We start from the raw sequence: 26,152 nt of genomic DNA on the forward strand, positions 1-26,152 counted from the left end.
TTTCCACAGTTTATTGTGATTCACACAGTCAAAGGTTTTAGCATAGTCAGTAAAGCAGAAGTAGGTGTTTTTCTGGAACTCTCATGCTTTTTTGATGATCCAACGGATGTTGGCAATTTGATCTCTGGTTCCTCTGCCTTTTCTAGACACCCTAACAGAAAATAAAATGAAATGATCAGAGAAAGCAATGGCACCCCACTCCAGTACTCTTGCCTGGAAAATCCCATGGACAGAGGAGCCTGGTAGGCTGCGGTCCATGGGGTCGCTAAGAGTCAGACACAACTGAGCGACTTCACTTTCACTTTTCACTTTCATGCATTGGAGAAGGCAATGGCAACCCACTCCAGTGTTCTTGCCTGGAGAATCCCAGGGACAGGAAGCCTGGTGGGCTGCCGTCTATGGGGTCGCACAGAGTTGGACACGACTAAAGCGACGCAGCAGCAGCAGCAATGAAATGATTGCTATTTCAATTCTCAAAGGCATTTCTTTTCTTCTTTAATATTTATTTTGAATAGATAGCATATGTTCATTGTACAAATTTCAAAAGGAACAAAGGGTACTCAGAGAATAGTTACCCTCCAACCTTCACCCCTTAACATCCTTAGAGGCAGCCATTGCCAACATTTCTCTTGATCTTTGGAAACACAAATTTATATACTTTGTCTCTATGCACAAATGACTAGCATACTACACACAGGATTCTGCACCTTTATTTTTTCCTATATATCTTAAAGATCTTTCTGTTAGCACAAGTTCCTGTGTTCCACACACTGAGGCCAAACAAACAGAAACATTGGCATTTGGAGGAGAGAAAGGTTTTCTGCAGGGCTAGGCAAGGAGTTAGGTGGCTAAAGCCTTAAAAAAATTTTTAAAACCCCGAACTTCCTGCAAGGTTTTGGCAAAGCACTTCGAAAAGCCCGGTGAGACAGGGGAATAGCAAGGTACAGCGACCACCTGGTGCACAAGCCTCTGACTGGCTGATGGTGAGGGAACAGGGTGGTGTCACAGGGGTTACCTTTATCAGTCTTTGGCTCCATGCAGCCTGGGACTATACGCTCACGGTAGTTAAATCTTCCTTGTGGTGGGGTGTTTTCATATCTATAAAGCAACTCCGGAAATGTGCATCAGATACTATTATCTGGTAAAGCAGAAAAGGGGAAGGCGGGGAGGAAGGCCGCTCCCCAGGAGGCCCCACAGGGTCCTGCGGGCTGTATTTTCATATCAGAAGGCAAGCCCCCTTACCTTTTAGGCATTCCCTGGAAAGGACGCAGGCCTATTTCTTTGACTCTCTCCCTTTGGTGGCTATGGAAATCGTTTCCCATCCTCCCATATTAAAAATAAATAATAATGGTGTTTACATTCCAGTTGATGCCTTTGCCAGAGATGCCCCAGGGCCTCTGGCCCGCAGCCCCTCCCTGCTTTCTTCCCACCAAAGGCCTTTTAATTGACTCATTCCTCCACCGTTTGGGCCAGTGTAAAACATTCACAATAAAAACAAACCAAAACTCAGAACAGCCGGGCGCTCCCACGTCTCCCTCTCCCCGCGGCTCGCCCCGCACGTGGCTCTGCGGCTCCGGCGTCGGTCCTGAGCTTGTGACCGGCTCCCCTGCCGGTACAGAGGGCGGCTTCTGGGCATGCCGCCTTTCCGGGGCCTGCGGCCGCTGCAAAAACCCACGAGAGGCGGGTAGCGAGCCCCTGCAGGCGGCGAGAACAGACCCGCGAGCCACGAAGCTGTCACTTGCCGCCCGGCGCGCGCTCGCTCGGCTGCCTAGCAACCGCTAGCCAATCGCCGCCGGGCCCCGGCCGTTTTACGGCAGCGGCCCTCCCCCTTCCCCCCAGCGCACCGCCTCTGAGGGGCGGGGCGGAGGTGTGCGGCGAGCGCCAGCCAATCGGCGCCGCCGTCTCGCGCTCAGCGCCCTCCAGTAGGCCGAGAGCCGGGCGGCGGCCGTAAGGCGGGGCCGAGCTGTCGTGACGCGCGCGGGCGGTAGGGTGCGGTGTCCGCGCTGTCCGCTTCGCCGGGTGTCATTGGGATCCGAGGAGCTGCGGCGAGGGCACCGCGGGCAGCTAGGTGTCCGGCACGGCCATGGCAGGAGCGCTGGTGCGGAAGGCGGCGGACTATGTCCGGAGCAAGGACTTCCGGGACTACCTCATGAGGTGACGAGTCCCCCCGGGGCCGGACCCTGGACGCGTAGAGGACTCCGGGCTCCGGAGCGGATGGCGCGCGTGACGAGGGGCGCCGCGGGCAGCGGGGCGGGCGGGAGTCCGGTCACTCCTGAGGTGACGAGTCCTCCGGGACCGGACCCTGGACGAGTTCCCCAGGGCCAGACCCTGGACGAGTCCCCCGTCCGGACCCTGAACCCTCAGAGGGCTCCGGGCTCCGGAGCCGATGGCGTGCGTGACTAGGGGCGCGGGGCGGGCGGGAGTGCAGTCAGCCGAACAGGGTCCCGGGGTAGCGGGCCGGCGGCTGGGGGGCCGCGGCGCAGGGGCCTCCGGACAGTGGGGCGCAGGTGGAGCCCCGGCGCGGGCGAGCGCTGAGAGCCGGCCAGGTCCGGCGAGGGGGGCCGGGGCTCCGCCTCCCGGCACCTGCCCGGCAGGTGTGCGGCGGGCGGGCGCCGAGAGGGCGCGCCCTGGAGTCGCGCGGGGCAAGCGGAGCGGCGGGGGCCAGGGCTCCTTCTCCGCCACAAGGGCACCGAGCCCGCCGGGTCGACTCGTCCTTCGCGTTTCTCAGCCTCAGGAGGTCAGGCATGGGTGGGAGGGACTCATATCCAATGCAGTTTTACAGACGAATATTCTGCCAACCAAGCGCACGCTTTTTTACATGGTATTTTCCATTGATTCTTTCCAGGTAGAAAGGGCTTTGGCGGGATGAAAGGCCTGAAGACACTTTCTGTATTTTATTTCTATCTCTAGCCTTGAGACGCCTGCTTTGTATTTCAAAATATTTCATAAAAACTTTAAAGCCGTTTTATATAGTTTATTTGGGGGCTTCCGAGGTGGCGCTCCTGGTGAAGAACCGGCTTGCCAACGCAGGAGGTTCACTCCCTGTGTGGGGAGGATCCCTTGGAGGAGGGCACGGCAACCCACTCCAGTATTCTTCCCTGGAGAATAATTTTAAATTTTAGTTTTTATTTGTGTGATTTTCTTAAACCTAGGTAAACTGAGCACTGCAGTGTTTTTCAACAGTTTAATATAGTAAAGAGGTAATGACAGCTAAAAGACTTCCCTGGTGGCTCAGACGGTAAAGCGTTTGTCTACAATGCGGGAGACCCAGGTTCAATCCCTGGGTCGGGAAGATCCCCTGGAGAAGGAAATGGCAATCCACTCCAGTACTCTTGCCTGGAAAATCCCATGGATAGATGAGCCTGGTAGGCTACAGTCCATGGGGTCGCAGAGTCGGACACAACTGAGCGACTTCACTCACTCACTCAATGACAGCTAAAAAGTGTAACGATCCATAGGGTACAGTATGAAGGCAGCTTCATTTACCAGTAGAAATATATATATATTTTTTTTAAATTCTGAATCTTATTGCAAATACTGTTTACTTCTAATTTTAAAGATCAGTAGGGTAAGAAAAATAATTTTCTGCCGTAAATTTGGGATTAAGAACTTCACTTTTGTGTTTTCTAAAAAAAAAAAAACTTTCTGTACTTGCATAGGACTGTGGTTAATTAAGATAGATGTTTGGTACTGTGGAGTACAGTATTTATCAGGTTAATGTCCTGGAAAGTCTGAGCAAAGTAGTCATGTGAGGCTGTGTGCTTAGTCCCTGCAGTTAAGGTTCCCTATGGCTTCAGATACTGCCTTAGGTTTTACTGATGTTTTCTCCTGTGGATGAGCCTTCCTAATAGTTAAGGACAACTAAGGATAAAGCTGTATGGTGTAATTAAGAATAAAATCTTACCCACATTAGAAATATGCTGGGGATCACCTAGGAAGAGTTTGTAGAATATATGTATTTTCAAGGAGGAGAGTTAGCCCACTTTTCTAAATTTATATTTTTTCTACTAGATAGGTGACTGAGAGCCAAGCATTTCAGTTGAATGCTTTGATGTGTGTGACCTTTTTTCAGAGGTTAAGTTCATGTAGCTTTAATGTTTGTATAACTTCTCTAGCATTGCTTTCATTGTATTAAGCTCCGACCAAATGAGGAAGAGAATCGCAGTGTCCAGGGAAGTGCTGCGAGGTTTGGCTCCCAGGTGGGATTCCAAAGAATAACTTCAGGCCAAGGGATCCCCAGCAGTCAATCCCAGTGGACTTTATTTACCCCATCTATGAAATGAGCTTAATCACAATGTCCTGTCTCACTGGGTTGTTGAGAACATTAAACCAGATGAGGGGTGTGAAAATAGTTGGAAACCCCAAATCACTGTGTATTTCTATTATATCTTGCTGTCTTTGTAGCAGAAACATTTTTAAAAGTTTCCTGTTATGGGAAAAGTTAAAATCATAAATGTGGATTTTGCTGAACAGAGCTTGAGTCTATGCACCCTATAGACAGCAAAGCCAATCTCCTGACCCGGCATGGTGGGAAAGGAAAGTGCCGTGTTTATTGCAGGGTCCCTGCAAACCACGAAGGGGCGGCTCATGTTCAAAAGACCCAGCCTCCCAGATGACTCTCAAGAAAGGGTTCTTAAAGACACGAAACAGAAGAGCGAGGGCTGCAGGGTGTGTGATCAGCTTGTGGACTTCTGACTGGCGGGTGGTGACGTAACCGGGTGGTTTGGGGAATCGTGATGACAACCTCCCAGCTCCAGCTTCTCGTGGTGGGGATGTAGTCACCACCCCCACCGAGGGTGGGGTCTTGCTTCCTGCAGAACAGCTCAAAGGTCTGTGTTAGACTGTGGTGTGTATCCCTTTAGGAGGAGCTAGGACTTGGTTTGTTGCTGAAATATTGTTTACTCTTTCAGTACTTTTCTTGCTGCCATTTCCTTCTTGCTGTGTTTCCTCACTTTCCCCATTAGTAACTGCCTGAATCTGCCCTTGGGAACTTCAGGAAGGCCTTGGAGACTAAAGCCCTTTTCTGTAACAAGAAGTGGGGGCATGGAGGGGCTTTTGTACCCAGAAAGCCCTTACAGGGTCTCCCTCATTTTCACAAGGTGTGAAGCTGTGTATTTTCACCTGGAAATACTTTTGTGGACTGAGCGGAGGAAGCGAGTGTCCTTCTGGGTTTGTTTGCTCTGCTGCTCTTGGCAGCAGTGGGATCTCATGCCAGCCTGCCAAGTGGTGATTGAGGACAGGTTTGAGGACTGGTATCAAAAGTTTCATCAGAAGCTCTTGTTTTAGCTTTTTTCCCTAGAAAGACAGACTTCTCTCTCCAGAACTTATTAGAGGGGTGTTTCTCCTGTTTGTTCTTCCAGTCTTCCTTACAGCCCCTGCTTTGCTTCTGGAAAAGCAAATGAAGCAATAAGAAGACAATTTCATATTCTCCTCCAATCAGAAATGGGGTTCTGTGCCTGCTCATCTCATCAGTTCTACATTCTTTGCAATCCTGGACTACTCAAGAGCTCCAGCCTTCTTACAGCCTGCCAAAGGGGTATAGAGGTTTTCCAAAGTAAAGCTGTTGTAGAGTTTTAAAGTCATCTTATTAACGACAGAGTTGACATCTGCAGCAAAAATTCAAAATCATGTTTCACATAGATTATAAACTCCTGTCAGTTACATTTTCTGAATAAGATTGAAATGCCTCTCTTACTGAAGTGAATTTTCAAGTGTATTTTAAAATGTTGATTTTTTTTTTTTTTGGTCAAGAAACCTGAGTTGAAAGAGCAGGCTCTAACCAAAGGCAGTGTGTGGATTTTGTTGGATCTGGTATGGATGAAAACAGCTCTACAAGGCATTACTCGGACAACTGGGACGTCAGAATAGGGCCTCGGTGTTAAAGCATGACGTAGTTGCAATGGTTCTGCTGTGTGGCTGGCAGTATCACTGCGCCTAGTACTGAATTTGATGATGGGTTTGAATCCGAGCTCCGTTGCTTTCCAGCTGTGTCGTCTTCGACAAATTTCTTGGTTTTTGTGCTTCGGTAACTGTTTGATGACACAGCATAGTGCTGTGTATACTTACCGAAGGAAATGTTCTATTAACGTATTTTTATGAATATTCCATGCTTAGTCCCTGGGTTTCTGGTACTCTCCTTTTGGTGCCTTTCAGCTTTCCTTTCCCTGACTTCTTCTTACCGTAATGAAAATCTTGAATCAAGAACTTTCTGGATCTCTATTCTGTTATCTTTTTAAAGAAGAATAAACTATTTCCTCACATACCTTCTCAGTGGAAAGCAAAAGAAGATAGCTTTTTTGGGGGGGCAGGGGGGTCCTCTTCTCTCATTCTCCCTCCTGAATTAAGAAAAATAAATTTGAAGGAGCAGCTAAGCTTGGAGATAGGATGTGTGTTTTGTGGTCTGTCAGTCTGTGCATGTTTATACCAGGGATTTATCCCCTTCCTGGAGGAGTGAATGGATGTGTATGTGCACATACGTGCAAAGGAGGTCTTCTTAAGTAAGCCTAGATCATGAGTGTCAGAAAATCAGTTTATCAGTCAGCATGCTCTTATAAACCCCAGGTAAGTTGGGTGTTTGCAGTGAGTATTCTCCAGTTAATAAATTCTGTTAATTTTAACTTCTAAGCTTCCAGGAGAGCTTTAAGAATTTATACTTAATACCCAAGGGAGAAGTTGCAGGGGAAAACAGAAATCTTTCCAAATAGAATAGAATGTTAGAGCTGAATGGTCCTCAGACATCAGATGGTCCAGCACTTCGCTGGCCTTATGGGAAAACTAAGACTCAAACCACGCAGAAAAGTTGAGATGTCGAGACCCTCTGGACGCCAAAGTTGTGAAGCCAAAACAGGAATGTCTATTTAAGATTTGAAGGGAAGTAGTTATGCACAAAACTGGTTTTGAAAAGAAGGTGTCAGTGCTTTCTCTGCACCCCCTTCTCCTGTGTGTGTCTCCCTTCTCTGCCACGAGCTTCTACGCCCTGCCCTTGGCTTTGCTTCCCTGTCATGTAAATGACCTGCAAACACTTTCTGAGGCTGAGTGTTGAAGCAGAACTGGCCACAAGAGTCTCTTTTCTCCCTTCCAGTTTAGTTTTGACCAATTGAATATCACACATTATGATTTGTAAAAACTCCCTGGTTTTAACTTGAAGTAGAAAATCAGGTAAAAGTTGGTGAGAATAAATGAAATGGTGATCACCATTTTCAGCCTCTAAGAGAGTTGCGGTCTAGAATATCTCAGAATCTTATTTTTCTCTCAGGAGCGATACAGACAGACTATGCTAGGATCCTTTTAGTACTGTATAAGCAAGTTATAAATTACCTAAATTACCCAGAGTACTTGCAGAGAAAGCTAACAATTACTGTCAGTAATTTTAGGAAAAGGAAGCAAATTGGCAGCACCCAGGAGACTTGTTGAAAATAAAAATGGGTGTGGGACAGACCTGGGACCAGACGAGCAGCATTCAGATAAAGGAGGGACAGAAGGTAACGTTTATTTAGGGTGGTCCTGGTCCTCCTCCTCTGTCACCTCCATTATCATTCTGCTTTTTTAAAAAATTATTTATTTATTTGGCTGTGCAAGATCTTTAGTTGGGTCAGGTAGGGTCTTTAGTTGGGGCAGGTGGGATCTTAGTTGGGGCAGATGGGGTTTTGTTCCCTGACCAGGGGTCAACCCTGGGGCTCCCTGCATTGGGAGTGCAGAGTCTTAGCCACTGGACCACCAAGGAAGTCCCTCCATCAACATTCTTACCTGGTTTCTCCTTCACGAAAATTCAAGGTCAAGTGAACCAGGAAAACCTGTATCTGTTTTGAGGGTGTTTTGTTTTGTTTTGTTCTGAGGTTTTTAACCTTCACGGAAGTGCAGGCGCGTCCCGAGTGGAGAGAGAGGGTGTTCTCCAGTTTACGTCCCTGTCCCCAGGCGCAGTTGGTGTGCTTTTAGGTGTATCTTTCTTTAGAACAGATACTCACACATACTGGGAGACTTTTCTTTTCTAGTTTGGCCCTGCACCAATGTCCTTTTTAGATTTTTTGACTGATAGTTGATTCACGTTTTGGACAACTCTGACGCAGAATTAAGAGACGTTGAGTTATGGATTTTTGTATTTCCCAAAGATGTTTAGAACAGTTTTATTCTCAAGGTCGTTTTATAATCATTAAACCACTATTAAAGTGATATGATCAACATTATTTTTGTGATCAGTTTCACATAGGACTTTTGTACGGAGCAGGGAATGGTGGCAGAAATTAATTCCTCCTTCACATTCCTCTATAATCTGCCCTAAGGTCACCTGTTGTAAAATAGGGTAGAGTTTGAACTATTGTAGAATCCAAGGAGAGAGTTCTGAATTGAAAACTAAATTATCAAGTTGACATTTTGGATTTTAAGAACTACATCTTGGAATATTTTTGAAAATATTTGTAAGGAAAAAAAACCAAACAGCCATTGGTCATTGATCGATGAATAAAAGGCCTGTGTTCAGACCCTGAACAGAGGAGAGCAACCCCAGAGGTGACTGCAGCCTGTAAACTGCCAGATCCTGCCCTGAGCGGCTCAGGACATTGCCCCAGTAAAGCCCTGTGCTCAGCCGGGACCTGCTTGTTCCACAGTGGAAATGTCATCTGTGAAAACAGCTCACCTACCTGTGAAAGACGGGCTCTTTCTAGGCTGGTCGTATTTCATAATGCAAGCTACTTGAAGTGTATTGTTAGCACCTTTGGCAAGAACTTTCATGCTGAAAATTAGAACTTCCTTGAGCCCTAACTCGAAACAACTAGAGGAGGGACCTCCCTGGTGATTCAGGGGTTGAGACTCCTCTTCCAGTGCAGGGCGCGGGTTTCATTCCTGGCTGGGGGAATTGCGCGACATGCCCAAGAACAAAAGGACAAGATGAGTTCTTCGGGCGTGACTGTGTGTATAAAGATTTTTATCGTTTTATTCCAGTGATTCTTTCAGTGAAAGTGAAGTCGCTCAGTTGTGTCTGACTCTTTGCGACCCCATGGACTGTAGCCTACCAGGCTCCCCTGTCCATGGGATTTTCCAGGCAATAGTACTGGAGTGGGTTGCATTTCCTTCTCCAGGGGATCTTCCCGACCCAGGGATCGAACCCGAGTCTCCCGCATTGTAGACAGACGCTTTACCGTCTGAGCCACCAGGGAAGTAAGGTGCACTTTAATAAAAGTTTGCCTTAACAGAACTATTCAGCTATATCCTGGAAAGAAGAACTACCCTTTCAGTAATAAAAGTAACGCGACATATTTATGAATGGCATTAGTTTTAACATTCAGGAAAACAATTCACTTAACATTGAAAGATTTTTCTCTTCATTCAGCAAACATTGTCTGAATGCCTTGTGAATGCTGGCTGTCACTTGGACCAGAGTTTCAGTCTGAACAGATATAGAATTACACGCCTATTTTTAGGGGCTTATGTTCTGGTGATAGCCTGTTAGTCAGTGAGAGTGGAAAGTTCATTGTGGATAGAATTCTGCAGCACTGTGCTTCTGTCCACTAGTTGTTTCCAAATGTTCCCTTGAAGCCCGTGCTGTCCAGTCAGAGCCCCCAGCCCAAGTGGCCGTGCAGCTTGTGGAGGGCGGCCGGTCCAGGCTGAGGTGTCCCGGGAGTGTTGGCGCCCACTGGATCTCAGAGACTTAGAGCCAAAAAAGAATGTAAAATGCCTCATTGTGAGGTTGTTCTTGATTACATGTCCAAATTAAAATATTTTGAAACATCGGAATAAATAAGGTTAACCCCTGTTTTTCATTTTTGTGAACACAGCTTCTAGAAATCTTGAACTTCCTTATGTGGCTCCTGTGTGTGACTTGCATTGTATTCCTATTGGATAGCCTGGATTTAAGGATTTAGTTTATTTTTGATAAAATTAAGGTTTACTTTCATTAGGTCAAGGTTATTGTTGGAAATATCACTAAATCATCTTTTTTAAAAATGTGCTGCTTGTGTTGTTGTTCTGTTACTGAGACGTGGACACGTGTGCCGTTAAAGAAACTGAAATGTTTCAAAGCATCTGATCTTTTTTTTTTTCTTCCCTATGTCTTTCCTGTCCAAACCTCGGCGGCTCCTCACGCAATAGTACGGTAAGAGCCTATCTCTCCTTCGCTCAAGGCTTCTGCAGACTTTGTGCCGTAGCAGAGTTATGGACAGGAAATAGCACATCCTGCCTCCATCCTGCAGGCCTCGGGCCGGGGGCGCCTCCAGTGCCCCCTGGGTCCTCGGGGTCTCCTCTGGACGCTGACTTCCCTAGAGGACCAGCACTGACCTACAAGCATCTGCAGCAGAGGCCAGACGTTACTCCAGTGGACAACTGGAGTGACAACTGGAGCCTCGTACTAGATAGAAAAGATAATTTCGTAACTAGTGTTGAAATTATGTTTGCCCTTTATGTTCTTTTTAAGCAATGTATCTTAGGTATATGTCAGTGCTTATAACCACAAGTGTATATACAGCCCTTGACTTGCAGAACCCTGTGTCACATGACCCTACACTCAGGCCAGTGAAACTGTGAGCACTGCCATGTGACCGGAAGTCCCCGGCCTGCCTCAGGTTTCAGATTCACGCCGAGGCCTCCACTGTCTGGCCACAGCTGTGATGCAGACGCCTGGCATGGCCGAGCCCCGCAGGGAGCCGTGTGCGTGATGTGTAGCTCAGAGGTCGCTGAACAGAACAGAGTGATGGGAAACAGTTAAACAGCAGGTGATGGGAATAGACTGACATGGTAAAAAAAGGCGGAGAAGAAGATGATGTGGGATAAAGTGAGGGGCCACAAGGGAAGCACAGGCCCCTCCCTGAAGTAGGCAGGTGAGGAGGGGGGACACTGTGTCACTGGAGGGCTGGAGGGTGAGGAAGAAGGGACGCGGCCAGCCCCCATCCAGACACCGGAACTAGGAAAGCTTCAGCCGTGCGTATCTAACAGAATCCAGTCTGAAAGCAGGACTAATTAGCCACCCCAGCACCCCAGAGGTTCTGTGCAGCAGCTGTGCCTAAGTCCCGGGGTCCGTAACTCAGACGTGGACGCCGCAGTTCCCAGCATGCTGGCACAGGACAGCGCTGACGCTGGGTAGCTTCCCAAGGCACGGCCTCGTGCGCGCGTCAAGCGTACCGTGCAAACATTTCAAAGTGTTAGATCATGACAGAGGTAATTCTCATTTATTTTTTTTTGCATTTCCCTTCTTTCTCATTCTTAGGAGGTTTTGAATTTTAATGAATCTTGGTCAGTATTAAAAAATGCAGATCTAGAAATGCATTCTGCAGTCTAAATTTATCTTAAATGCTGTGATAGGCAGAAATAAAGCACTGCTTAATGTTCTGATAACCAAAAAGGGTCTTTAGCCAATGACGTGTGGTTTCCTTCACATTTTACTTTTATTTTTTCGGCTATGCCGCATAGCTTGTGGGAATCTTAGTTCCCCAGCCAGGGATCAGACCTGGGCCTCCCAAGTGAGAGACTTAGGCCTAACCACTGGCGCCAGGGATTCCCTCCTTCATACTTTCAAGTATTATTTGCAAGTTGTGCATAAATAAGACAAGTTTTAATTTAATAGGGAAAGCCCCTGGGCTTATTTCAGCCTCAGAAAGTAAAGTAAATTGGCTGCCACTGCTGTCCAACATGGACGACTAAGTTCTGGCGCCTGTGATGGCTGGGGTTGCAGGTGAGAAACGGTCGGTCCATTTCCTAAGTATAGGCGCTGCTGCTATTTTAAAAGTATTTTTCAATCTTTATTTCATACTATCTGAGGTTCCAAGTATACATTTTTTGGTTCTCTGACCTGAATATGATCATATGAACGGAAAGCAGTTTCTTCCCTTTCTAAGTTATTTTCTTCAGAAAAAGTATGCAACTTAGGGTCTGTATTTTAAGAGATACTGACACATATCTTAATGAAAACTTGAAAAAAGAAGTTCTGGTAGATTTAAACATTGCAGAGAATAGTTCTAACAAGGTTTAAGTTCAGTTGTGGCAAGATTGAATTATGCAAGAAGTTGATCTCATTTGAAAATTCTCTAAATGAGATAATCAGAGATTACTTAACTGTCATCTGGTAAAGTGCCTGCTCCCTTCAGTTTGGGGTCTCACCTGTGAGAACCGCTGGTTCATAGGCCAGCACTTGCACAGCCCAGCGCCTGCCTGCCTGGTAACCCAAGGGTTAACCGCACAGTTCGAGTTACCATCTAAAGTAGAAGTTGCAGCTGTTCATGGCTCCATCTTCACTTTTCCTCTTCTTTCTCTCCTCATTTTTTATAGCACTTCTGGGGCCCAGTAGCCAACTGGGGTCTTCCCATTGCCGCCATCAATGACATGAAGAAGTCCCCAGAGATTATCAGTGGGCGGATGACATTTGGTAAGGATGCACATGTGAATAACTGGGAGGATTTTTATGTATAATTATAGCATGATACAGCTCCTGCGTACGTTTCAAGTTTGTTGCCCCAGATACTGCAGTCACGTTAGAAAGTACCACAGAGAGCCTGCTGGCTTCAAGAGACCTTACGTCACACAGAAGGGAGAAACTGGGCTCCTGTGTTTAGAAGTATTTGTTAGGGTCCTGTCTGCCTTTCAGATTTAGTACCCCAGTTAAAGAGTGTGTCCTCTTAAGCTTTATTCAGAAAAAGTATCTTTAAGTTTACTTGAAACTCTTAATATTTGACCGTAAAACATGTTGAGGGGATTAAATGGCAGCTCTTTCAGATAACAGACTATAAACAACTCTGCTGCTGCTGCTAAGTCGCTTCAGTCGTGTCCGATTCTGTGTGACCCCATAGACAGCAGCCCACCAGGCTCCCCCGTCTCTGGAATTCTCCAGGCAAGAACACTGGAGTGAGTTGCCATTTCCTTCTCCAATGCATGAAAGTGAGAAGAGTGAAAGTGAAGTCGCTCAGTCCTGTCCAACTCTTTGCGACCCCATGGACTGCAGCCTACCAGGCTTCTCTGTCCGTGGGATTTTCCAGGCAAGAGTACTGGAGTGCGGTGCCATTGCCTTCTCCATAAACACCTCTAGGGGACAGAAAAGGAGCTTAGAACTGATGTCCGCGCACTGACTTTAATAAACAACAGTGTGCCCAGCGGCGGGGCAAACCATCTCATGAGTTTCCCATTTGCAGAAGCATGCAAAGGTTGTAGCAGAAGAGGCTCTTGTGTTGAGGCAGTCAGCCCAGCAGCCCTCGATCTTGGCGGCCGTCAGTCACACTCTGTCTTTTGTGTCCTGACAGCCCTCTGCTGTTACTCCCTCACGTTCATGAGATTCGCCTACAAGGTGCAGCCTCGGAACTGGCTCCTGTTCGCCTGCCACGCCACCAACGAAGTAGCACAGCTCATCCAGGGAGGACGGCTGATCCGGCACGAGTGAGCAGACCCCTCTCACCCTTTGTGCTTTGAGGAGCTGGGCGGAGTAGAGCAGAAACCTCTAGGGTGTGGGTGTGGACAGAAGTGTGTCCGCAGCTGGGGAGACTTGATTCAGAGCAAAACTATGCCGAGAATTTGAAACAGTGATTGGGCGGTTAATACAGCACAGTGAAAAGTCACTGATTAAAACAGGAACGTTGGCATGAAGTAGGAGATCACTGTTTCTGTAAAATCCTGACTTGAAACAAGTGTACACCAAGCTCTCCATGACCTTTCTTAAAGCCCTCCTGACCTTTGAGGCTGGTGGAGAAGTTGTTTCCTCACTGGATTTTGCCTTGTGCTTCTTCCCAGGATGTCTAAAAAGGCATCAGCGTAACAACGGGAGATGAAGAACCGGCCTTTGAAGGGACTGCATCGCCAGCTGCTGTTGCCGAGTCACGGATTCCACCATCATGAATAGTCTTGCTGAGGAAAATACGCGGAATGCTATTTTTACTAACCAGACTATTTTTCTAGACATAGCAGAGTCCGTAAACCAATTCTCTGCTGCCTTATGAGTACTGAATATTTTCTTCTCTTCAGAAAGAGTAGCACAAATATGCAATCAATTTAATAATTCTCAATGAAGGTTTTATCTGCAGCAATATGTGTATTATCTGTAAGAATATACTTAGTGAAAAACTGAAGAGAACAAAATTTGTAACCATTAGCATTTAAGTACTCAGAAGGCATATCCTTAATGACCATGACCCGGCTGACAGCTGGCCGCATACCGGAAAGCACATTGCCAGTGTTTGAAAAGCTATTTGTACTTCCGTGCAGTGTGTATATTGAAATGCTGTAAATTAATGACAATAAATGATTTAAATATTTGTGAAATGAGTATGATTAAATACCTTGCTGTGTTTGTTAAGAAACTGAAGAACTGTATCCCAGAAAGGACACTTACAGGTGAAAACTGGAGCTCCCTGAAAGTGGGTGAGCCGGCTGTGGGCAGTGGCAGGTCGGGGCCTGTTTCCGGAGGGCACCCCCAGTCCCTGCTGCTCATAGTGTCCTCTGCCTTGTGGGCAGGCAATGGAAAGTGGGTGCCCCGGGCTTGCACCTGGACCCTGCCGAGGTGTCCTGGGCATACCCGTGCTGTTTCCGGGGAAGCCGTGGGGACTGCAGGCCCCCGGCACGCGTCAACACCGCGTGGCCAGCGCCGTGCGGGGCACTGGAAGGGGAGGCTGACCCCGGGCAGGGGCGGGGCGGCCCCAGGAGCCTGTCCTGACGCCTCGGGTCAGCATGCAGCACGGCTGGGGTTTCTAACACTGCCCCGTAGACGGGAGCAGGTTTGCTGTGCTCTGGCGGTCATGGACGAGGGAGGCCGATGGACAGAGGAGTCCACAGGCTCTGTGTCCCGTCTTCTCAGCCAGCCTGTCCCCGCTGAACCAGAGGCAAGGGGGCAGGGGGCCCGTGTGACTGGGGCCTCCTGCCTCCAGGCTGCATCCACCACAGAACCCCCTCGGTCAGGTTCATGCCTCCGGGCTGCCTGCAGGCGAGGGTGGTTGAAAGGAACTTTGGATCTGAGCCTGGATGGGCCTAATTAAACAGCGCCTCCTGCTGGACCGGTTGCACACGTAACAACTTGTAAGCAACACACACCGCCCAGGAGCATATGAAGCAGCCTCACGGCCTGTCCAGTCCAGAGCCACCGCTGGTAGTCTGTGCTCTGGGATCCTCCCCTCCCCCTTGCACCTTGGAGAACCTGCCCTACCCATCTCTAGTGCCAGCAAGGAGCCCGCGTAGCTCGAGGTGTCAGTTGGGAGACTGATACCATCTGCTAGCTCTCACACCTGGGGCACCTGCTGAGGAAACGCGGACAGGCCGGCAGGGCCACTTCTGCCCTGAGTGGACATGGACGACCAGGGTGTGTGCTGGGCACGGGGCTCGGGGAAGGGGCCCATGGGCCCTACGAGGTGCACGGCCCACATCAGAGAGGGTGCTGAGGGGCCCTGGGGGCCAGCTTCCCGACGGGGTCTGTGCAGAGTCCCAGCGAGGACACACATCAGGACCCCAGAACGATGAGAAAAGCTGCGGGTGCAGCATTGCTGGCTGGAATCCAACTCCTAACACAGCTGTGTCCCAGAACCAGACTTCCTCTCTCAAAGGTTCTCGGTTCCTTTAAAATGACCCGTGAATCATTAGCAGAAAGGACACTCAGAACAAGCGGGCATTCCGTTTGTGAGTGAAAATCTCATCAAAGAGGCTGGTCAAATGGTATTAAAACTTCATTCTCCCAGCGGGCTGGACGGAACCCTCCTGGGAGCGCAGACTCCGGGCCTTCCAGCTCTGTGCTCCTCCTGTGAACGTACCAAGCCTTGTGTGGAGGCGACATGAGAAGTGAGTTATCACAGAGCGTGGTGGCTATTTGATCTGCCCTCCAGGTGCAGTGCCTGCTCCCTGCAGGGTGCCCGCAGGGCATCGCACCTGGTTATTGGGCGGAGTGTGAGTAGAGAACACCAAGCCAACATGAATATCTAAATATGTTAACCGTATATACGGTTACATGCAGAGTAATAACAACGGCAATAACTAAAACAGGAAAACACAGGGCTCGGTTTGGTGCAAATGTGATTACTCTTAAAATCCCAATGGAGCAGGACCTGATGGGCCTTCCAGGGTGGACCCCCTCCTCCAGGTCCTTCGCTGAGCCCCCCTCACAAGCCCCCAGATGACGTCTCTGGTGCTCATTCCTGAGCTGTCTCGTGGATGCTAGTTCAGTTCAGTTCAGTCACTCAGTCGTGTCCAACTCTTTGTGACTCCATGAACCGTAGCACACCAGGCCTCCCTGTCCATCACCAACTCCCGGAGTTCACTCAAACTCATGTCCATCGAGTCGGTGATGCCATCCAGCCATCTCGTCCTCTGTCGTCCCCTTCTCCTCTTGCCCCCAATCCCTCCCAGCATCAGGGTCTTTTCCAATGAGTCAACTCTTCTCTTGAGGTGGCCAAAGGATTGGAGTTTCAGCTTCAGCATCAGTCCTTCCAATGTACACGCAGGACTGATCTCCTTTGGGATGGACTGATTGGATCTCCTTGCAGTCCAAGGGACTCTCAAGAATCTTCTCTAACACCACAGTTCAAAAGCATCAATTCTTCGGCGCTCAGCTTTCTTCACCGTCCAACTTTCACATCCATACATGATCACTGGAAAAACCACAGCCTTGACTAGACAGACCTTTGTTGGCAAAGTAATGTCTCTTCTTTTCAATATGCTATCTAGGTTGGTCATAACTTTCCTTCCAAGGAGTAAGTGTCTTCTAATTTCATGGCTGCAATCACCATCTTCAGTAAAATAAAGTCTGAACACTGTTTCCACTGTTTCCCCATCTATTTGCCATGAAGTGATGGGACTGGATGCCATGATCTTCGTTTTCTGAATGTTGAGCTTTAAGCCAACTTTTTCACTCTCCTCTTCCACTTTCATCAACAGGCTTTTTAGTGCCTCTTCTCTTTCTGCCATAAGGGTGGTGTCATCTGCATATCTGAGGTTATTGATATTTCTCCCGGCAGTCTTGATTCCAGCTTGCGTTTCTTCCAGCCCAGCGTTTCTCATGATGTACTCTGCATACAAGTTAAATCAGCAGGGTGACAATATACAGCCTTGACGTACTCCTTTCCCTATTTGGAACCAGTCTGTTGTTCCATGTCCAGTTCTAACTGTTGCTTCCTGACCTGCATGTAGGTGTCTCAAGAGGCAGGTCAGGTGGTCTGGTATTCCCATCTCTTTCAGAATTTTCCACAGTTGATTGTGATCCACACAGTCAAAGGCTTTGGCATAGTCAATAAAGCAGAAATAGATGTTTTTCTGGAACTCTCTTGATTTTTCGATGATCCTGTGGATGTTGGCAATTTGATATCTGGTTCCTCTGCCTTTTCTAAATCCAGCTTGAACATCTGAAATTTCACGGTTCATGTACTACTGAAGCCTGGCTTGGAGAATTTTGAGCATTACTTTACTAGCGTGTGAGATGAGTGCAATTGTGCAGTAGTTTGAGCATTCTTTGGCATTGCCTTTCTTTGGGACTGGAATGAAAACTGACCTTTTCCAGTCCTGTGGCCACTGCTGAGTTTTCCAAATTTGCTGGCATATTGAGTGCAGCACTTTCACAGCATCATCTTTCAGGATTTGAAATAGCTCAACTGGAATTCCGTCACCTCCACTAGCTTTGTTCATAGTGATGCTTTCTAAGGCCCACTTGACTTCATATTCCAGGATGTCTGGCTCTAGGTGACTGATCACACCATCGTGATTATCTGGGTCATGAAGCTCTTTTTTGTACAGTTTTTCTGTGTATTCTTGCCGCCTTTTCTTAATATTTTCTGCTTCTGTTAGGTCCATACCATTTCTGTCCTTTATCGAGCCTTTGCATGAAATGTTCCCTTGGTATCTCTAATTTTCTTGAAGAGATCTCCAGTCTTTCCCATTCTGTTGTTTTCCTCTATTTTTTTTAAACCCCATCCAAAAGGAAGAAGTCAACTACTAGACCAAGAGCACATGGTCCCCAGACATATCGGTGCCTGAGGGTTGATCATGTGAACACCTGACCCCTCCCTGTGACCTCACCATAAACCAATCAGAGAACTGATCACACTCCCTGGGACCCCCTCCCTCATCTGGCCTGTAAATGCTTTGCTGAAACCCACAGGGAGCTGGGCTGTTTGGAGCACCAGCTGTCCAGACTCCTTGCTCATCAACCTGCAGTGAACACTGCCCATTCCTTCCCCACAGCCCAGGGTCAGTGTGTTGGCTTTACTGTGCGGGCGAGGAGACCCAAGTTTGGGTTGGTAGTGTCAACTACAAATTGGCACTTACCAAGAGCATTGCCAGTGCCAGAACAACAAAGGCCTTTGCCATCTGCCTCTATGGAGATCGAACCCCGTGCTGGTATAGCTGTGGACCTCCAACACCCCCCGAGGGAGTTCAGGGTGGAGGGAGGCACTCTGTCCTCCAGGGAATCTGGTGGGATGGGTCTTTAGATAGTTGAATGTTTTTAGGAACAGATTTTATGATCTCAATCCTGGCATATCTAGAGAAACATATTAAATCCCTGCATGGTGATGCCAGACCCTCATGACTAACAAAAACCTTTTGTAAAATGTTCACAGTAGTGAATTCCCCCTTCACCAAAACCTTCTATACTGACTTTCCCCACTGCCACTTTGGAGCAGACTCTCAGAGCTCTCTGAGATGCTGCCTCCCGGGCTGCAGGCCTCATTGTGCCCTAAATAAAACTTAACTCACAACTCTCTAGTTGTACATCTTTTTTGAGTCAACAGTAGCAACACATTTTCAATTTTTCAAACTGCCACGTATAATGTTCTGTGTGAAAATAATACTCAAGGGCTCAAAATGTTGTTCATTTCAAATAATAAAACGCGGGGCTCGAAGCCTGCACTGTGAAACTTTCATGATGAGTGACGTCGACTGTCACGTGTCAAAGGGCCACGAGGGCTTCGTCCACAGGACACTTCCTTTCTCTGACGGGTCACGGGGCAGAGGTTGGGGCCGTGACGAGTGTCCTGCACTGCCCTGGGCTGGACCTGCACGTCCCAAGCACAGACGTGGCGGCCGGGAAATCCACAGGCCCCTTTGGTGACATTCCTCCCGCCTCGCTGGCCATGCCGCCCACCTCCTCCAAAGGCTGCTCCCCCCGCCACAGGGCCACTTGGGACCTCCGGCCGGGCTCAGGGACTGTGCCTTCTTACGTTTTCATCCGGGACTTCTCAGCCATCTTCTCAGATGTGTTTGTGCAGGGGGTTTGGCTGAGGGTATCCAAAACACAAGTAGTCACACAATCTGAGGTCCCGAAACCCGAAGTTACACGGGAGCGCTTCCACAGCCTGTCACTGTCTCAGAAGAACTCGGTTTTCAGGCCTGGAGAGAGCGGATGGAGCAGAGTCACACGAGGCGTCTGTCACCCAGGCAGGGTCCTGGCCTTGGAGCCGCAGGGCGCGAGGAGGGTAGAGGCTGACCCCGGGGGCGGAAGGGTGGTACTGGCCCCAACCGGTAACTCTTACCTAGACAGTCACAAGGGCAGCTGGACAGTGGTTTTCTATGTCTAGTTATCAGAGCTTTGCTATAAGGTAGCGCTTTATTCCATTAACTAAACTATTCACTTACACCTGGACATGGGCCCCAGTGAAGAAGCAGGATAAATACTCAACTCTTTCCTTTTCTGCTCGATTTTTCGAGTATAATTGGTTCAGTAGCCATTTCAGTTGTAACAGATTATTTTGACATGTTTTTTCCGTTTTCCCTTTTGAGCAGAGCCGACTCAGGAACTGTCATAGACCAAATGTTTTCGTCAATGATGTTTACTGTTTTCGGTTCAATGGTATCATTTTGGCCTCTGGGAGCCCCTGTCCAAGTCTCTCTGCTTTGATCGCACTAAGCCCGGCACGAGCGCCCCGACTTCCCAGCCCATCGTGAAGACCCCCCTCTTCCGGTGGGGAGTGTGAAGGCAACCCACACGCCAGCCCAGCTCCCTCCTGCTGCCGGACGCACAGGGTGTCTTGGCCAGTTCAGCCCACAGCACTCAAAAGGACTTTGAAAAAAAATCATGCGCTCACACTGATATTTCCCTGTCAATTCTTGTTGAATTCAGTTCAGTTCAGTTTAGTCACCCAGTCATGTCCAACTCTTTGAGACCCCACGGACTACAGCACGCCAGGCCTCCCTGTCCATCACCAACTCCCGAAGCTGACTCAAACTCATGTCCATTGAGTTGGTGATGCCATCTAACCATCTCACCCTCTGTTGTCCCCTTCTCCTCTCACCTTCAATCTTTCCCAGCATCAGGGTCTTTTCCAATGAGTCAGCTCTTCGCATCAAGTAGACAAAGTATTGGAGTTTCAACTTCAGCATCAGTCCTTCCAATGAATATTCAGGACTGATCTCCTTTTGAATGGACTGGTTGGATCTCCTTGCAGTCCAAGGGACTCTCAAGAGTCTTCTCCAACACCACAGTTCAAAAGCATCAATTCTTTGGCACTCAGCTTTCCTTTTAATCAAACTCTCACATCCATACATGACTACTGGAAAAACCATAGTGTTGACTAGATGGACCTTTGTTGGCAAAGTAATGTCTCTGCTTTTCAATATACTGTCTAGATTGGTCATAACTTTTCTTCCAAGGAGTAAGCATCTTTTAATTTCATGGCTGCAGTCACCATCTGCAGTGATTTTGGAGCCCAAAAAAATAAAGTCAGCCATTGTTTCAACTGTTTCCCCATCTATTTGCCATGAAGTGATGGGGCCAGATGCCGTGATCTTCGTTTTCTGAATGTTGAGCTTTAAGCCAACTTTTTCACTCTCCACTTTCACTTTCATCAAGAGGCTTTTGAGTTCCTCTTCTCTTTCTGCCATAAGGGTGGTGTCATCTGCGTATCTGAGGTTATTGAGATTTCTCCCAGCAATCTTGATTCCAGCTTGTGCTTCTCCCAGCCCAGCGTTTCTCATGATGTACTCTGCATAGAAGTTAAATCAGCAGGGTGACAGTATCCAGCCTTGACGTCCTCCTTTCCCTATGTGGAGCCAGTGTGTTGCCCCACGTCCAGCTCTAACTGCTGCCTCCTGAGCTGCGCGCAGGCTTCTCAGGAGGCAGCTCACGTCACTGCTTGTAGAGCACTTCTACTTAATTTCTTTCATTTTGTAATCGAATCATTTATACCGAATTGCATTATTTCTAACACAAGCATTTCATTCCTTACTTGTTTTACCCAACAATATAAAAGTAGTTTCTCAATCGTTCCATTATTACAGCAAACAATGAAACTACTGAACGCCAGCTTGGCAATTACCCTTGTTCTTTGTCCTTGGAATGCATGTCCTCAATATGTAAGTTCCAAGTAATAGTTCTAGATTCACTGGAGACAGTCTTTCCTCTCTGCTACGTGAACACTTACCCAATGTAGAGTCCAACACAGGTGTTTGCGTGCATTCTCAGTGTGAAGGGTTTTGCATTCCAGTAGCTGGTAGTTCTTAGAAGGGGAAGCTCTGGGCTCGTGTTCCCAGGACAGGAAACTGGAAATCAGGCCAAGAATCACACGACCGTCCAGCCAATTCAGTATCTATGATCTCGTCAATTCTTCAGTGTCGACGGTGAGGTCTGTCTACACTCAAGGATTCTGGCTAAACAAATCAACTCTACCTTTTGATATTTAGTTTCTAGTAATGTTACAACCTCGGAGAAGGCAATGGCAGCCCACTCCAGTACTCCAGTACTCTTGCCTGGAAAATCCCATGGACAGAGGAGCCCAGTAGGCTGCAGTCCATGGGGTCGCCAAGAGTCGGACACAACTGAGTGACTGAACTGAACTGAACCAAATTTTCTGCACACTAGGCCCTGTATTTTCACACCAAGGTTTACATTGCACACATTCACATAATTCTCAGATGATATCCTCTAGACCTTGTGCAGTCCATTTACTTTTCTTGTAGGCAGTGTGAGGAGACAGACGGTCTCAAGATTCTGTATGATAGGCACTTCCCTGGCAGCCCAGGGACTAAGACCGTGCTGCCAATGCAGGGGGCCTGGGTTCGCTCCCTGGTTGGGGAACTGGATCCCACACGCCACAGCTGAGTTCGCATGCCACAACTAAGACCTGTTGCAGCCAAGCAAATAAAATATTTTTTTATTAGAAAGATTCCGCAGGATAAGCAAAAACAACATGTGTAAAAGCAAGCTCGCTCGCTCTCTCTCTCTCTCTTTTGGATCTGAAATCCTCTCTTCATTCAAAAGCCAAAATGCAAGCTTTGCTTCCTCTGTATATTTTCTGGGCTTCCCTGGTGGCTCATCGGGTAAAGAATCCACCTGCAATGCAGGAGACACAAGAGACACGGGTTCAATCCCTGGGTCAGGAAGATCCCCTGGAGTAGAAAATGGCAACCCACTCCAGTATTCTTGCCTGGGAAATTCCATGAACAGAGGAGCCTGGCAGGCCACAGTCCATGGGGTCACAAAGAGTCAGACACAACTGAAGTGACTGAGCTTGCATCCGCACATATATTTTCTAGCATAAGCAAATACCCGCTAAGTAGTTCACCCACCTCAAACCTTATAATAATTGTAGTTAGGTACTTAAAAACACAAACAAAACCCCAAGATCCCCTGACTGTATTTGCTGAATCTGTAACTGCAGCGCCACTCTTGGCACAAGTTCTGCCAAGAGGGAGGTAAAGGCCAGCACGAGACGGACGGAAGGCAGCGCGGGCGGCGGTCAGTTTCACTGCACTTCACTGCAGTGTCTTTGCTTCTGGCCAAGAGTGAGAGCAGAGCACGGGTGAAGCTGTTAAAGCAGGCTCCTGTCACCAGCCCTGGGCCTGCCGACATCCGTCCTCGGCGTCTGGAAAGCAGCGCTGGAGATGCAACACGATGGTGTAGGTGATAATGACGGTCTGCAGTGCCTGCATCCAGTCTTTCCAGTTTTGCTTCATTTAAACACAAGCACATTCCCCTTTCTTCTGAAAGCCTTTCTAATTAAGAATTACATGACCTCACAGTTGTTTATTACAGTTTTCAGAAGTTGCTACTTAGAGCAAAGAGTAAGTCTTTCAACACAGTTTGGGTACCTAAGCCTCCTGAGCGGGCATTGAATCTTAGCAGTTGCTTTTCCTAAACGGATGCTCTGAAAGCTCCCCTGATCAATGAGGTCATCTCTCTGTGGAACTGGCAGGCTTACAGCGTGTTTAAAATAATCTGAAGACTTCTTGAACATATGAGAGACAACTCTGCAAATTTAATTTAAAAGGCTTCCTTTTCCTGCAGATGGGAGAATTAGGCGAGCACGCGGGGAAATGTGAGCATGTTCCTGGCTGGCAGAGCTGTCTTAGGTTGGACGTAATATCTGGGGTCTGTTCCCGTCCTCCTAGGGGCAGTTCTCGGAGGTTTGCTGGTCTTCCTCCTCCATTGGCTTGTAGGCTCCTTGGGGGCTCCTGGCGAACCTCTCCTGTAACCAGAGCCCATAGGGATTCAAGCAGCCTTTGTGTATTTTAGGAAGTTCTCAAACTTCCCGTTTCCTCACAGGCCTCCCTGGCAGCCAGCAGGCAGGGGGCGAGGTTGGGGCTCCCGCTGCCCCCCCAGGCCTCCCACGTGCACGCCCCAGAAGCAGGCTCCTCACAGAACGTCCACTGCACGGGCCCGCGTGCGGGCAGCTTCGTCACTGAGAAGACGGGCTGGTTCTGGCAGCAGAGGCCCCGCCACTGATCAGGGGAACCACTTTCTCACCTTTCCACGCCCATCACACCGCCCAGGTGTTGGTCCTGGAAGCACAGTCTTAAAACACACTCCCATTCTGCACAATTCTCTGACGGATCTTGTAGCATTTACTAAATCCCTTTTCTGCTTAGACTGGTCCAAGGAGATTCTGCTGTTTGTGGTCAGGGGCTCTAGCCATCCTGAGACGAGGAACGTGGCGTCTGAGACTTCATGTCCGCAATTCCTGGAGAGACAGCAGTTAGCGCCACAGGCATCTGGAAATACCTTTAATGATCATAAAGGCGAATACCTTTCAGGAAGGCCGAGGGGTGGGGCTCCTGACTCCCCAGGCCCAGAGTGCCTACGGCTGCAGAAGCACTTGAACGTTAAAATGTGCTGGAGATAGGGGAATAAAGCAAAATGCCTTTTAAAACATTTGCGATAATAAATCCATTTCACTTGGACTGAAACAGCTCCTGTAGGCAGGATGAGTAGCTCTAGGTTTGACTACAATAAAAAGCCCAGAAGAGAGGTTACAGCAGGAGTCACAGAGACACAGACTGAGGGAAGGGAGGGAGGGAGGGAAAGAGAGGAGGAGGGTGCGGGGCAGGGAGGGAGGGAGGAAGACAGGATCACACGGAAAGAATTCATAGATGGGGGAACGACAGCAAATCCACACAAGAAGTGCTAAAACAAAACCCACGAACATCAGATGCGAGGAGAAGACTCTAAAGGCTTCCAGAGAGAGAGAATTATGCACGTGTAAGCGATTAAACAACCAGCCAGTACGTAGAGCCCGTGTCTCCATTTTGGGCTTCCCTGGTGGCTGAGCGAGTAAAGAATCTGCCTGCAATGCGGGAGACCTGGGTTCGATCCCTGAGTTGGGAAGGTCCCCCGGAGAAGGGTGTCTCCATGTACGCGAGGCCCTTCTGGTTTCCATCTGCGGCCCAAGCTTCATTCCTAGAAGTGCCCCTCCACTCGCAGAAGCTTCGTGGTTGAATTTTATCCTCACTCTACCTGCAAAGGAGTAAGAGACAGCTTGGCAGGAAAACACTACAAGAGGATACTGGTGTAATGGGTTTGGTTTTTTTTAATAATTTTATCTATTTTCAGCTGTGCTGGGTCTTCACTGCCGTGCTCCAGATTTCTCTAGCTGCAGAGAAAAATGGGGCGGCTCTCTAGTCGCGGTGTACACTGCCTTCTCCCTGCAGTGGCCCCTCTGGTTTCCGCACCCGGGCTCTAGGCTGCATGGGCTTCAGTAGTGGCGGTTTCAGGCTCCAGCACCAGGCTCAGCAGCCGTGGCGCGTGGACTCAGCTGCTCCATGCATGAGGAATCTTCCCGGACCAGGGGTCAACCCCGTGGCCCTGCATCGGCAGGTGGGTACTTGTCCACCGTGCTGCCAGGTAACACGTCCTTTAATGGGTTTAAAGTAGTAAAAGAAAAGGGCTTCGAATGTTAGCTTTTTAAAGTCTGAATTGTCATTCAGATGTGAGAATATAAACATTCTCACTCATACAAGCCTCAAAAACGTTGCCATCCACTGAAAAAGGCTCTTGGAAGCAGGATTCAGACACGAAAAGAGACAAATCCAGGGCACTGCTATACGAGACACAGAGCTGAGGGTGACGAAATGCCTAGGAAAGGTCTACGATAGGAACCAGGTGGGGAACAGACTGTGTCCACAGCAGTCCAGACTAAGGTATCAGCACCATGGGGGCTGAAGGAAGAGGGAGACCAAAACCAGGAGCAAAACGTCCTGAATTGTAAGACACAGTAAGATATTACCAAGTTTACTACGACTGGTAAATATGCATAATTATAGGTTTTAAATTGAGGTTAGCCACAGTAAGAACAAAAATATAATCTTTAACCTTTTAAACTGGCAGAAAACTCAAAACGACCAAGAGAAAGCAGGAAAAGAGAATAAAAAGAAGCAAAAAAGAAAAAAAAGTTCAATAAAAGCAAAGCATAAGATCACAAAACCAAATCCTAACATACGGTCACTATAATCATTATAAATAGACAAAACTTATCAAATATAAAAGATAAAGACAGATTGAATATAGAAAAAATATATGCAATAATATGATGTCTAGAAGAGGCATGATTAAAACAGAAATATACTGAAAGATTACGGATGCTGCTGCTGCTGCTGCTAAGTCGCTTCAGTCGTGTCCGACTCTGTGTGACCCCATAGACGGCAGCCCACCAGGCTCCCCCGTCCCTGGAATTCTCCAGGCAAGAACACTGGAGTGGGTTGCCATTTCCTTCTCCAGTGCATGAAAGTAAAAAATGAAAGTGAAGTCACTCAGTCGTGTCTGACTCTTCGCGATCCCATGGACTGCAGTTCACCAGGCTCCTCCGTCCATGGCATTTTCCAGGCAAGAGTACTGGAGTGGGGTGCCAGCGCCTTCTCCAAGATTAAGGCTAGAGGGTGACAAAAATACAAATAAAATGTTAGCAAGTAGAAGTCAATACCACATTGAGAAAATAATTTGTCATGACTAAGTGTGAGTTTTTCCAGGAAAGCAAAGTTGATTCAATATCTGAAAATCCATCAA

The 26,152-nt window shown here is 48.1% G+C and overlaps 1 protein-coding gene and 1 long non-coding RNA gene across 3 annotated transcripts; one reads left to right on the top strand and one right to left on the bottom strand.

The window, feature by feature from the left end:
- Positions 1-1,959: 1,959 nt before the first annotated feature.
- On the top strand, positions 1,960-14,229 carry MPC1 (mitochondrial pyruvate carrier 1). Of its 2 annotated transcripts, none has more exons than XM_006067037.3 (5): positions 1,960-2,154; positions 10,084-10,087; positions 12,253-12,349; positions 13,218-13,350; positions 13,702-14,229. In XM_006067037.3, exons 1-5 carry the CDS (start codon positions 2,084-2,086, stop codon positions 13,724-13,726), a joined length of 330 nt encoding a protein of 109 aa, XP_006067099.1. In that variant the 5' UTR covers positions 1,960-2,083; the 3' UTR covers positions 13,727-14,229. The 2 variants fall into 2 exon arrangements, with proteins under 2 accessions (XP_006067099.1, XP_044779949.1); XM_044924014.1 differs by lacking the exon at positions 1,960-2,154 and adding an exon at positions 2,722-2,737.
- A 7,777-nt stretch (positions 14,230-22,006) lies between these two features.
- On the bottom strand, positions 22,007-25,789 carry LOC102399927. Its single transcript, XR_003111796.3, has 2 exons — positions 23,621-25,789; positions 22,007-23,342 (listed from the first exon to the last, which is right to left on the bottom strand). It is a non-coding gene; the product is annotated as an uncharacterized LOC102399927 (long non-coding RNA).
- Between the last annotated feature and the right edge of the window lie 363 nt (positions 25,790-26,152).

The sequence above is a fragment of the Bubalus bubalis genome, chromosome 10 (assembly GCF_019923935.1).
Source record: "Bubalus bubalis isolate 160015118507 breed Murrah chromosome 10, NDDB_SH_1, whole genome shotgun sequence".
Taxonomy (NCBI): Eukaryota; Metazoa; Chordata; class Mammalia; order Artiodactyla; family Bovidae; genus Bubalus; species Bubalus bubalis.